This window comes from Triplophysa rosa, linkage group LG11 (assembly GCF_024868665.1).
Source record: "Triplophysa rosa linkage group LG11, Trosa_1v2, whole genome shotgun sequence".
Taxonomy (NCBI): domain Eukaryota; kingdom Metazoa; phylum Chordata; class Actinopteri; order Cypriniformes; family Nemacheilidae; genus Triplophysa; species Triplophysa rosa.
Window position 1 is genome coordinate 4,505,171 of NC_079900.1, and position 13,619 is coordinate 4,518,789.

Sequence of the window (13,619 nt, forward strand, 5' to 3'; positions counted from 1 at the left end):
TGCCACAGTCTTCACATCTGAACCTTTATTATGCAACTAAACATACATTTATATCACCTATCAATGTTGTGGTTATTTTAATGCTATGAAGAATCACTCACAAAACTGTGGGTTCCATTGCCAAAGGATAGACTTTAATATCAAAGATACAAAAAGGCGAGCTGTCTGCAGAACAACTGACATCTCTTCATCCAGCCTAGTTTAAGTATATCACATCTACAGATGGCTTGAAGAGGTCTTCAAAGATAGATACAATTGATAAACAAACAGGTACTATTAAGTCTAAACTACAACACCTAAAGTAACCTGAAAACATGACGTTTTGTTATGTTTTTACCTCAAATATTGCTGAGCATTAAATCCGCTCGGTTAGCGCAGCTTCTCTGTTGTCGCGGTACCCTTTCATTGAATATATATTACCGTAATGATAGTTATACACGCGCACGCTCACTTGTCCCCAGTCAGAAAAACGATCGATACAGAATCAGATCACTGTTTTATGATGGACAGCTGAAATCATGCGGTTTTAGGATATGAGCTTGTACTTTTCTAAATGATCTAACTAACAATAAAAGAGACAAAGGGAAGTGCAGGAAACGTTTTCAGGCAACATTTAGATTATTCTCTTGCTATCTATTCTACCTCGGGATGCTCATCCCATTTAAATGCAGTAACCCGTTTTTAGCTAAAGGTTTGTCGGCTTTCCTTCTAAAGTGGCTTTGCATTCGCTCACTATTTCTCATAAAAGGCGAATCAAAGTTTTAGTTTTCATAAGTCGTAGTTCGTGTGACGTCACGCACGTAGGGGAACGCCCCGCTGGAGGGCGTGCCTCGGTTCACAGGAAGGGGAAACAATGGCAGCGCCCTAGTACACTCGTATTTGGAGTAAACACGTCATCAAAGGTAACCTCACGTGAACACCGGGTATTTAAAGTTGAATATTTGTAGCCATGTATCATATCTTGATGTAATTTTCTTTGTAATTTACTTGTATTGTTGTTGCAGACGAGGCAACCAACTCCTGTTTTAGTTACTCTTAGGCTACTGTTAGCTAAAGTTTTGTGAGGCAGTGTTAGACGTACATTATACAAAGTGAAAATGCAATGATTTGCAAATGCTTTTGCACTTTTATTCGTCCATTGTGTAATACTATGGCCCGGTTTTATAGACGAGGCTTAGCTTAAAGCAACGAGTCGTTTTGGTGTACTGTATGGTTACCCCATGTGGTTGATAAGCGCAATTGTCTGAAACGTGTGTCGTAAATACTGTCGCAAAGTTTCCCCGTTGTCAGCTCAATACACGTGAATTTGTTTACAAAGCTGATGTAACCGGCGTACACAGATACATCGTTTTGAAACTATGCCCACCGATCAGGTGAAGTAGCCCGTGCTACCATATGTTCTAGATATCATTACAAAGTTATATATAAGTTTATATATTTTATTTAAAGCTTCCCTGTAGTTCAGAGGTAGTATTATGACAACAAAGAACGGTAGACCAGTTTTGTTTTTGTGCGCATACGTTTGTTGTTCTCGTGTATGTACGCTTTTTTCATAGCGAGTTGAGTGTAGTTATTACCCAAAAAACCATCACCATGGCTTGTACTTGACTTGACTTGCGTTGAACTAGATGGTCTCGTCTTATTGTTAGATGTTGGCTAACTTCACCCAGGCTATGAGTAAAACGTGATGTATGCTGTAAAGCAGGTGATGGGCGGGGCTTGTGAACCTACCTGCGTACCAAAGTTACAAGTGTGATTTCAGCCAATAGAGGGCTGCTTAGGTAGCAGCGGCAGTAAAATCCGTCCAGTTAAGAGTTGTTCCACCACTAAAATAATACGCCCTTTTCACAATGACGTCACTTAACTTCCGCCTTTTTGCAAAGCAGTGTATCATAACATCCGTCTTGCAACAAACAAGAAGAACAAGAAGAAGAAGAACTTCCGTTTTGCCGTCGCGCTGGAATTTAACAACAGTGAGAAAAAAAACGGACAGAACAGTATTCAAGTACTTATCCTAGCACCTTCGCTAACACAAAAAGAAAACAAAACACTTACCTTCATAATCAAACAGGTACTGTTCAACGAAGAATTTGTATCCTTTCTCTAGCTTTGATCTTGTCGTTAGCAAAAATTTGTCTGCAAGACGTTGTACATCATCTAGACGTATTTGTGGCAGATGTGCAAGCCACTTGGTAAACTCCATTCTCAGGCGCGAGCGGAAGTAACTTCTTCTTCTTGAGTTTTACTAGCGGTTGGCAAATCAGCTTATAGGTGCATTACCGCCACCTTATGAACTGGAGTGCTAGCGGAAGTAATGATACACTGCTTCGCGGCAGAACGGAAGATGCGTGACGTCATGTGAAAAGGGCGTATTTTAGAGAGATTACTTTAAGGTCGAAAAACGGCTCGTTGTTGCTTTAAGCTAGGACTATGCCTTAGTTAATTTAAGTTGCTTTTATTAAAATGCCGTAGAAAAAAAACATAACTGGTGTGCATCTTGAAGGAAAACAATGGCACTGACATATTCGGGCAAGTTATTTTCTGTTAAGACAGCTCAAAATGTATTTTAGTCTGGGACTAGTCTTAAGCCTTGTCTGTGAAACCGGGAAATAAAAAAGCTTTATTGTTGTTCAATAAAATTATAATATAATACAATGCAATATAATATTAATATAATCACGGTAGTATAAGGTGAGGTATTCGCCACAAAATAGATGTTTAGTGACTAAAATACTGCGGCAAATGCTGTATTTGGATCACAAGTGCACAAACGTGTTTAAATCTTGGTTTTTCTTCTGTTGAGAGGTGGTTTAAATATTCGTGGCTTGAAGCGGAAGGAAAATTGACCGGCTTGTGCTGTGTCTCTAGCCCAATGTAAACTTTTTTGCAAAAAATCAGCCAAGTAGAGTGTGAGGGTGCAATTAGTATTGAAGATCCCACTCCCACTTTTAAATCATAAAAGTAATTCCTAAAAATAAAAGTAAAATGACATTACAATTACAAGCTGATTTCAAAATGCACCAACTCTTTTGCATTTTGTGATTATAAAATATAATTTTTGTATTATTTTCACCATGTATGATTTCACATTTCAAGAATAGTAGAGAAAGTGTGCAATGCTCTTGAGGACTTTCTGCAGTTGTGTTTTTTAACATATGCAGACGTATTGTTGCCATGGTGAATTGTAAAATCAGAGCTTCTGTCCTAATTAACTTTTTTCTTAAAGGTTGCTAATATGAAAATGTATTTATGTTGGCAGGTCTGTTCCAACATACCACACAGAGGTATTCAATAAATACCAGAATAATTCCTATAATCCTGCAAGTGAAGGGGCCACTTCATTCAAACGTACTAATAAAGCAAATCCAGTGTGACACAGTCTTGTGAAAAATTGAAGACATGAGTGATCCAGACACATGCAGAATTAAATATGAAGATACTGCGGAACAAAGAGGTTGGTGTCTGTTCTTGTTTCTTCAATAATGATTGGTGAAATTTTTATGAAATCAAGTCATTTAAATTTAGATCATAGGATTGGTACTTACTAGGGGTGTGACGAGACACTTATCTCACGAGACGAGACTGGGTTCACAAGAACGAGACAAGATTTTTAAACTTTTTTAAAGAAATCCTCAATGATGAAATATATATGGGGAAAATATAGTCTTTTATTCACCTTAACACAAAATATTAAAAATGTTGGCATTATAAAATCAACTTGTACTTTATGAACCACATTAAACTTCTATTTTAATGAATTATATTATGCAGTAATAAACAATATGTAAACACTGCAAAAAAGACCCTCAAATGACATGCAGTTATTGCACAAAATGTATGCTTAGTAGCTTTTAGCCTTTTAACAGTAGTAGCTTTTAGTAAAGAGCTGTGGTTGTTTTCTCTAAATGCTTTTGCATAGTGCTGGTGTTAGCAGAGGTGGAGATCATATTTACATTTATGCATTTGGCAGACGCTTTTATCCAAAGCGACTTATATTGCATGATGCTATACATTTGTATTTGAATATGTGCAATCCCTGTGATCGAACCACACTGTCAATCCTCCTTCCTCCACTTACTGAACCCTCATAGCCTTCAGGGAAAAACTACATAAACACATAATGTTTTATGCTTACATTGCACATATGTAAGAGACTGATTATCTGTTTTTGAAGAGGTTTGCCTGTGAATGTATTTAAAATAACGTAATGTGAACTTGCAGTTGCTATACCAGGGCTCTAGAGTGCGACCAAATTTCTCAATAGTGCAATTAAAAAAAATCTGAGGACCATGGCTGGTCGCACCAGTGCAACCAGCCATTCGAGGGAAAAAAAGTCTCTGCGACTCTGAAAGTCTCCCTGTGGTTCAACAACAGACACATTAGGCCCATATCGTAATCTAAACCAATCAGAGATAGTGAAGGGCAGACCCCCCTGATTGGCCGTGGTCCAGATATTCCCTGTACGTGTGTGTACGTTTGAAAATGCGTGTGCTGCAATCAGACAGAAAGAGGTGAGTAGACTAGGCCCGTCAGATAAACAGAGTGGATGTAGCCGCGGATGATGAGAGAATATGAAAAGAACTATTGACAACTTTTTCGTTAAAAATGTTAAGTTAAGGCCTGATATGTCCGAAAATCATAACCAATGCTCTGACAAGGAGCCATCAACATCCCAGGTTGTCAACAGGTCTCTAGACTGCGACTAAATGATCGCATCGTTTTTCTTAATGGTTGCACCGGTGCGACTGCCAAACTGATCAATATATATAATTTTTGCGTATTATAAATTTAATGCGCAGAAATGTTATATTGTATATAATTGTTATATTCAGTCACTCATTTTCTTATCTATAGTCACACATTCACTTATCTATCAGTGCCCCCGCCCCCAAAGACGTAATTCACAAAGGACCAAAAGAGCAGACGAGTGAAGCGCTTAATCTTGCAACTGAAATAAATATGCACAGTATACAAGAATTTCCTTAAGGTACAAAACAGCAAAGATAACGAAATGTGTTGCGAGTATTGTATGCATGTGAAGCTAATGCAGGAAACATGTGTTTAAACTTTAAGCACTGAACTTGTATAAAGCTCTCTAACAATACTGCAAAGCATACAAAATGTTATACATCACGCTAAATACTATTTATTTGTAAGTCGCTATTGATACAAGACAAACGTGTATCAGCACAAATGATGTTCGACTCCGTCAATCGGAGATCACAAAAGATAACATTAAAGAGGTGTGTGAGCTCGCAAGCATGATGTCAGACACTGTAATATTCTCTGGCCCCCTCAATGCTTATCGTGGTGATGAGATTTATAGCAGATTATATTCACTAAATGGCTGGTTGTCTGAGTGGTGCCTGCAGAATGATATAGTTTTTATAAATAACTGGAAGAGTTTTGAGGGCAGACCTGACCTGTTGAAACGAGATGGTCTCCATCCCTCCTGGGCTGGGACTTCCATCCTGTCTAGAAATATGGCAAAAAGTCTTAATGCTAATGCTAAAACTTGACTCGCTGGGGCCCAGGTCAGGGAGCAGACAGTATGGCTTAACCAACTGTCTGCTTGCCGTCTCACGTCGCAGAATACACAAAATGTACAACATGTAGTAATCCGTTCTCCCAAACATCACAAAATAGAGACTGTGTCTGTCCCCCGGATTAGCAAACATAAAATAATGCGTAAACCTCTTGAAAGTAATTTAATAAACGTTAAACAAACTAAACATGAACAAAATACAGATAATCAACTGTTACGACTCGGATTGCTAAATATTAGATCTCTCTCTAATAAAGCACTTTTTGTTAACGATATGATAACAGATCATAAAATAGACATGCTCTGTTTGACAGAAACATGGCTAAAACCAGATGATTATATTGCTTTAAATGAATCTGTCCCCCAAGATTATTATTATAAACACGAGCCTCGTCTAAAAGGCAGAGGGGGAGGTGTCGCAGCACTTTACAATAACTCTCTTAGCATTTCCCAGAAGTCGAACTCTAAATATAATTCTTTTGAAGTCATGGTTCTTCATGTTTCAACACCTAATACTAAAGATAAAACACTTTTTAAATTGATTCTAGCTATTGTATATAGGCCTCCAGGGCACCACACAGATTTTATTAAAGAATTTGGTGGGTTCTTATCAGAACTAGTACTGGCCGCAGATAGACTCCTTGTCGTTGGTGACTTTAACATCCACGTAGATAACGTTACAGATGCCTTAGGAATGGCTTTCAAAGACACTCTTAACTCCATGGGCATTAGTCAACATGTGTCAGGACCCACTCACCTTCGTAATCATACTTTAGATTTAATACTGTCTTACGGTATAAATGTGGACGACGTTAAAATCCTTCAGCAGAGTGAAGACATTTCGGATCATTATCTGGTATTATGTTTGCTTCACTGGCCTACGGCTGCAAATAAAACTCATTGTTACAAATATGGTAGAACAATAACTTCAACTACCAAAGATGCGTTTCTCGATAATCTGCCCGAATTGTCTCAAATCATGAGAAATAACGTTGAAGATCTTGACATTACCACTGAAAATTTTAATTCCACCTTCTCGGTAACGCTAGACAAAGTTGCTCCACTACGTTTAAAGAAGATTAAAAATGGCAGCCCCACACCGTGGTATAATGAACACACTCAGGCTCTAAAGAAAGCGGCCCGAAAAATGGAGCGCAACTTTAAGAAAACTAAATTAGAGGTATTTCGTACAGCATGGAAGGATAGTATTCGAAAATACAGGAAAGCCCTAATAACTTCTAGATCCGCCTACTTTTCATCACTAATAGAAGAAAACCAGCACAACCCTAGGTTTTTATTTAACACGGTGGCTAAATTAACAAAAAATAAATCGTCAGTGACTTCTGATCCTGTATATCAGCATAGCAGTGATGAATTTATGAACTACTTCACATATAAAATCCAAGATATTAGAGAAAAAATTATAACAATGCAATCAGAAGTGAAACCCGCTGAACAAACTAACTACAGCGCCCTTAAGGAGAAAATGCAATTATTTTATACCGTAGATCAAGATGAGCTGTCTAAAATTATTAGATCATCTAAATCAACAACATGCATACTAGACCCTATACCTACAAATCTACTGAAAGAGATGCTCCCAGAAATTATAGATCCTCTTCTTGGTATTATTAACTCATCTCTGACATTAGGACATGTGCCTAAAGCATATAAGGTGGCTGTTATAAGGCCCCTTGTCAAAAAACCCCAACTCGACCCTAGAGAACTAAGGAACTACAGGCCTATATCGAATCTACCTTTCATATCTAAAGTTCTGGAAAAAGTAGTTTCAACTCAATTATGCTCCTTCCTCCAAAGGAATGACATCAATGAAGAATTCCAGTCTGGATTTAGAGCATGTCACAGTACAGAGACTGCTTTGATCAGAGTTACAAATGATCTGCTATTGGCGTCTGACCGAGGTTGTATCTCGTTATTGGTGCTGCTAGACCTTAGTGCTGCATTCGATACCATTGACCACAGCACACTCCTACATAGACTCGAAAATTATGTCGGCATTAAGGGAATAGCTTTGAAATGGTTTAAATCTTATTTATCCGACCGTTTTCAATTTGTAGCAATAAACAATGAGGTGTCACGCAAATCGCAAGTCCAGTACGGTGTACCACAGGGCTCAGTCTTAGGGCCTCTGCTCTTCGCATTATACATGCTACCTCTAGGAGATATAATAAAGCGACACGGAGTTAGCTTTCACTGTTATGCTGATGATACTCAACTTTATATTTCCTCGAAGCCTCATGAAACACAGCAGTTCCATCGAATAATGGAATGCATAGTCGATATAAAAAACTGGATGAGTAACAACTTTTTATTACTGAACTCGGACAAAACGGAAGTGTTACTTATTGGACCGAAAACTGCTATAAGTAACAACCAAGAATACTGTTTAACTATTGACGGATGTTCCATAAAACCCTCGTCGTCAGCAAAGAATCTTGGCGTTCTATTCGATAGTAATCTGTCATTTGAGAGCCACGTCGCCAACACCTGTAAAATTGCGTTTTTCCATCTTAAGAATATATCTAAACTACGTCATATGCTGTCAATCTCAGATGCAGAGAAGTTAATTCATGCATTCATGACATCAAGACTAGATTACTGTAATGCACTGTTAGGTGGTTGCCCTGCAGGCTTATTACAAAAACTCCAATTGGTCCAAAACGCGGCAGCTCGAGTTCTTACACGTACAAAAAAGTATGAACATATTAGCCCGGTTCTGTCAACCTTGCACTGGTTACCTATAAAGCATCGCGTTAACTTTAAAATCTTGCTTATTACCTATAAAGCCTTACATGGTTTAGCTCCTCAGTACTTGAATGAACTCCTTTTGTATTACAGTCCTTCACGTGCATTACGCTCTCAGGCGTCCTGTCAGTTGGTAATACCTAGAATTTCAAAATCAAGTGCAGGTGGTAGATCCTTTTCCTATCTAGCGCCTAAACTTTGGAATAGTCTTCCCTGCACTGTCCGGGAGGCAGACACACTCTGTCAGTTTAAATCTAGACTAAAGACGCATCTTTTTAATCTTGCATACACTACTCTTCCATAATATAAATCTTCAGAGGGTTTAGGCTGCATTAGTTAGATCAACCGGAACCAAAAACACAACTGATGTACTTGTTGCATCAAAGAGTACAGAACAGTACTCTACTCTCAGCCAGTCTTGTCTCATTGTTCCAAGGTTACCACAGCGAGCAGGATGCAGTTCATGGCCTGACCTGATGGTAGAGCGGAGAATGGGAAGTGGGGACCTGACAAGAGCTGAGATGATAGAGCTGGATAAAGAAGGACGCGGTCTCTTGACATGTCTTCACCACAAAATTTCAAATGCTATTAGATTATTAATGATAATCTTAAACTATAATTTATTTTATTATTAAGTTTATTTATTTTATTTAGCCTTGTTGTGCAAGTTCTCTGGAGCTTGTGCAGAGGCAGCAGCTTTTGCCAGAGGGGAACTGGAATCCCCTGGTTGGGCCTGGGTTCTCCTGAGGTTTTTTTTCTCGATTAGAGTTTTGGGTTCCTCGCCACCGTTTGCATACTGTTTTTGCACTATCTGCCTGACCGGGGGGGCTGCTTTAGAATCTTAAAGTTTTACTTAATTAATATTGCATATAGGAATTTATTATCTGTTATATTTGACCTGTGCTTCTCTCTCCTTTATCCTAAATATCCTAAATGTGTGCTCTCACTGAGCGTGTGTGTGCGTACTTGTCTGTGTACGTACGTGTGTGTGTGTGTGTTGTGTGTGTGTGCGTGCGCATCCGTGTGTGTGTGTGTCTCTGTGTCTGTGTGTGTTGGTGCGTGTGCGTGTTCTGTGTGTGGAGTGTTTTGTGTGTGGGTGTGTCTGTCTTCTGTGTTTTCAACCTTTTCTTCTTTTTGCAGGTACAACTTTGATTGTTTTGCTTGTAGTCAATGTGTCTCATGTGCAGCTGCTTTGTAACAATGAAAATTGTAAAAGCGCTATATAAATAAAGTTGAGTTGAGAGTTGAGTGTATCAGTGCTTCATGAAGAATAATCACTACAAGCCTTCAGGTCTCGCGGGTTGTTGGAGATATGCGCGTCGCCCAGAGAGTCAGAGCACAAAATACTAAACGGAGTTCGCTTTCGCGCCTTCTTAATCTGAAATGGACATATAAACACAAAATAACATCAAAATTCCCATATTAACAAGAAACCTTGTAAAGGTATTCAGTTTCGTGACCAAACAGTTGGGAAACAAAACACGTGTTCTAGTATATTGCACGAGCTCTTAAGGGGGCAGCAGCATAATAAAGATCTCTGTTTATAATGTTCATCAAACAACAAAGGACAGGTCCAAAAACACTAACTGATAATAAACAATTGTGTTCTCTTGTAGGCATTGTTCACAACAAATAAAGGAAGAAAGTAGCTTTAAGAAAGATGTGCTTTAAATATGGTAAAGTGTTGAAAGAGAGTTTACATATACAATAAAAATAATTCAATCATAAACAATGATTTGTATTAATTTCTAAACGATTTATTAATGTATTAAATACATTTTAATGACGTTTTAGTGATTCTTTTTTTATCTCACGGTGCTATCAAATTAAGGGGTGGTGCCACCAACTGAATAACTTGGTAGCAAAAAAAGTTGGTAAGAAAAAAGTTAGGCGCACCAGTGCAACCAGTCCAAAAAGTTAGTCTAGAGCCCTGTATACTGTGCTTGTGGTACGGACAGCTCAGCTCCCAAAGCGCTGCTGGCAGCACGAATCGCTGTAAATACTAGTGCTTTTATGCGCAAGGCTCTGCAGATGCGGGAAAAGGTTGAAACTTGCCATCTAGCACGTGTTTACATAGAAAAACGGTGGGAAAGTAGCACCGCTGGATGGAAAATCACGTTGTCTATGAATGGCCGGGCTGGTCACTGTAGCTCGGCACGGCACGCACATACTTTGTGAAGTTATTAGTGTGTTCTGTACAGTAATGAAAACAGGTCACACCACAACAAAATGTGCACTCACACAAATGCTCCCAAATATATTTTGAGGTCGCACAGGTTAGATTTAGGGAGCATATGCGACCAAAATGGTCGCAATTTCGAACCCAGCACTCCATCATGCCAATTACGTAGACCACACATGGGATCTCGCGAGATCTTATCGCACCCTTAGTACCTACTTTATAGAAGTATAGCATGTATCTAAGATTTTAATATGATTCTATGGTCATGGGAATCAGGGCTGGACGATGTGTTTAAAAAAGATTATCGACTTTAAAATCATAGCGATATCCGATATTATCAGGTGTGTTTGACTTCATGCAACATTGCACAGACAATCGGCGTACTGATGTCATACGCTGATTTCATAGCTTTTACGCAGTACAAAAATGTTGCCGGTACCTCCCCGCAAGCGTGAGGTTTTGCTCTGCCGATGCAGCTCGTCTTTCTCTGGTCTATCTGTGCAGCGACCGGCACAAAACAGCAGCCCATTCAATTGACCGCAAAACAGCGTTTCCAAAATTCTGTCACTGTTACTTACTGCCTGGGCATATGAACATGAACGTTCATGCTAAAGCCTACGTCACATGATAATGTTATAATGCGTATTTTCCATTATTATCAATTATCGTCTGGTATCTGTCTGTTGTAATCAACATCTTGATATTTGCGAGACATCGGCGATGTACGATAACACCCAGCCCAGCCCTAATGGGAATGCAAATACACCTAATTGTAATCTATAATATAAAATGTCTTTCATTTTAGATTTACCACATCAAGGCGATGAACTGAATGAAGATGAGGAGAAACATCAGTGTAAGAAACCTCGGAATCTTGTTATGCTAGAAATCTCTTCTAGTAGTTTGCAGAAGAACAAGAAGCAAAGGACAGAAGCAGGCAAGTCTTTCACCTGCCCTCAGTGTGAAAAGAGTTTCAAACGAAAACATTATCTTGAGGAGCACATGAGAATTCACACTGGAGAACGACCATACACCTGCCCTCAGTGTGAAAAGAGTTACAAACGGAAACATTATCTTGAGGAGCACATGAGAATTCACACTGGAGAACGACCATACTCATGTTCACAGTGTGAAAAGAGTTTCAGAAAAAAAAGTCATCTTAAGGTGCACATGATAATTCACACTGCAGAGTGCCCTTACGCATGTTCTCAGTGTGGAAAGAGTTTCAATCGCAAAACAACTCTTGATGTGCACATGAGAATTCATGCTGAAGAGCGCAAATTCAAATGTCCTCAGTGTGAAAAGAGTTTCAAGCACAAATCAGCGCTTGTGGAGCACATAAGAATTCACACTGGAGAGCGCCCATACACGTGTCCTCAGTGTGGAAAGAGTTTCAAGCACAAATCAGCGCTTGGGGTGCACATGAAAAGTCACTTGGAAGAGCCCCCATACACATGTTCTCAGTGTGGAAAGAGTTTAAAACACAAATTGACACTTGTGGAACACATGAGAATTCACACTGAAGAGCGCCCACACACGTGTTCTCAGTGTGGAAAGAGTTTCAAACAAAAATCAGCGCTTTGGGTGCATATGAAAAGTCACTTGGAAGAGCGCCCATACACATGTTCTCAGTGTGGAAAGAGTTTCAAGCACAAAACAATTCTTGATGTGCACGTGAGAATTCACAATGAAGAGCGTCCATACACATGTTCTCAGTGTGGAAAGAGTTTCAAACAAAAATCAGCGCTTGAGGTGCACGTGAAAATTCACTTGGAAGAGCGCCCATTCCCATGTTCTCAGTGTGGAAAGAGTTTCAATCGCAAAACAATTCTTGATGTGCACATGAGAAATCACGCTGAAGAGTGGCCATTCACATGTCCTCAGTGTGGAAAGGGTTTCAGTCGCAAAGCAAATCTTGAGGACCACATAAGAATTCACACTGGAGAGCGGCCACACACATGTCCTCAGTGTGGAAAGAGTTTCAGTCGCAAAGCAAATCTTGAGGAGCACATAAAAATTCACACTGGATTTGTTGCTCCAACTGTGGTCATTGATGACTCATACAAAGCATATTCACTGGTACCTCTTCTCTGAAAGTCAAAAAAGCAGATGCAGGCAAAACATAATCCCAACAGCTTTTGATGGTATATCGTTATATACAGAAATCAAGAACAGTGCTAGTTGAAATTTCATGTTCTGATATCAAGAATGAACATTTCTGTGAGTGAAGACATCATTGCCATGGTTACTGGTAGAAATTTAATTCCTGTTATTATATTATATATCAATTATATTTTAACTAGTGATATCACAAATTCATATTCTGCTAAATCAAATTGCTTGACAAGGGTATTGCAAAATTCTACTAGTGACAATGTGATCATAGATATAAAAAGAATAGTTTTTACTACTCAAAATGTAATTTTTTGATATCAAGAATTCACATTGTTACTAGTAGAACTTCTATTTCTGATATCAGGAATAATCGTTTTTACTAGTAAAGGTACCTAAAAGACATCTGAAGAATGTAGATAATCAAACAACATTAACCCCCCCCTGACTTCCATTGCATAGACACAAAACCATTGTGATGTGTAATATCTTCATTTGTTGTGGTACTGTTATGGTAAATAAATGATGCAAGAATTTTTTTTCATATTTTGCTCACTGATAGTCATTTAATCATCATATTCTTTGTGTAATGATTATGTCTTAATCTGTTACTTTAATCATTTATTCATTTGCACATGTTTAACTACATCCTTGTTGTTATATTATGTTTGACTATTTTAATATGATGTTGCTTGTTATCTTTTCTGAACTGTCAAGGCCACTATGACCTATTGAATAGTATACTAATAAAATGTATGCAAGACACGTTTTTTTGTGGATCTCTAGGCGCTCTGCTGTACTCTTTACTCCTCTTTAATCTTCTTTTTTGAATGCTTTATATTTAACCAATATTTAGGCCAATATCTAAATATTCAACTTTTGGTACAGTAACACACATTTATAAGATGACAGTGAAGTTCTCGGAAAGATTTATTTATTTTGCCTTGTATATAAGGCCTTATGTGAGGCAGTGTCAATGGCAATGAACATTGATGTGCTTCACACCCTATCAAT

The 13,619-nt window shown here is 38.6% G+C and overlaps 1 protein-coding gene across 2 annotated transcripts; it reads left to right on the forward strand.

Annotated features, from left to right (window-relative positions):
• Positions 1-812: 812 nt before the first annotated feature.
• Positions 813-13,360, forward strand: LOC130562137 (gastrula zinc finger protein XlCGF57.1-like). Of its 2 annotated transcripts, none has more exons than XR_008963903.1 (3): positions 813-902; positions 3,260-3,454; positions 8,748-11,278. XR_008963903.1 is itself a non-coding variant. In XM_057347006.1 (3 exons), exons 2-3 carry the CDS (start codon positions 3,400-3,402, stop codon positions 12,585-12,587), a joined length of 1,344 nt encoding a protein of 447 aa, XP_057202989.1. In that variant the 5' UTR covers positions 813-902; positions 3,260-3,399; the 3' UTR covers positions 12,588-13,360. The 2 variants fall into 2 exon arrangements, 1 of the variants encoding a protein (XP_057202989.1); XM_057347006.1 differs by lacking the exon at positions 8,748-11,278 and adding an exon at positions 11,299-13,360.
• Positions 13,361-13,619: the final 259 nt, after the last annotated feature.

Excerpts from the sequence above, each read along its gene's own strand:
- LOC130562137 (XM_057347006.1), top strand. The coding sequence starts at position 3,400 with ATGAGTGATCCAGACACATGCAGAATTAAATATGAAGATACTGCGGAA. Across the intron at positions 3,455-11,298 it reads AGATACTGCGGAACAAAGAG|ATTTACCACATCAAGGCGAT; the intron begins GTTGGTGTCTGT and ends CTTTCATTTTAG.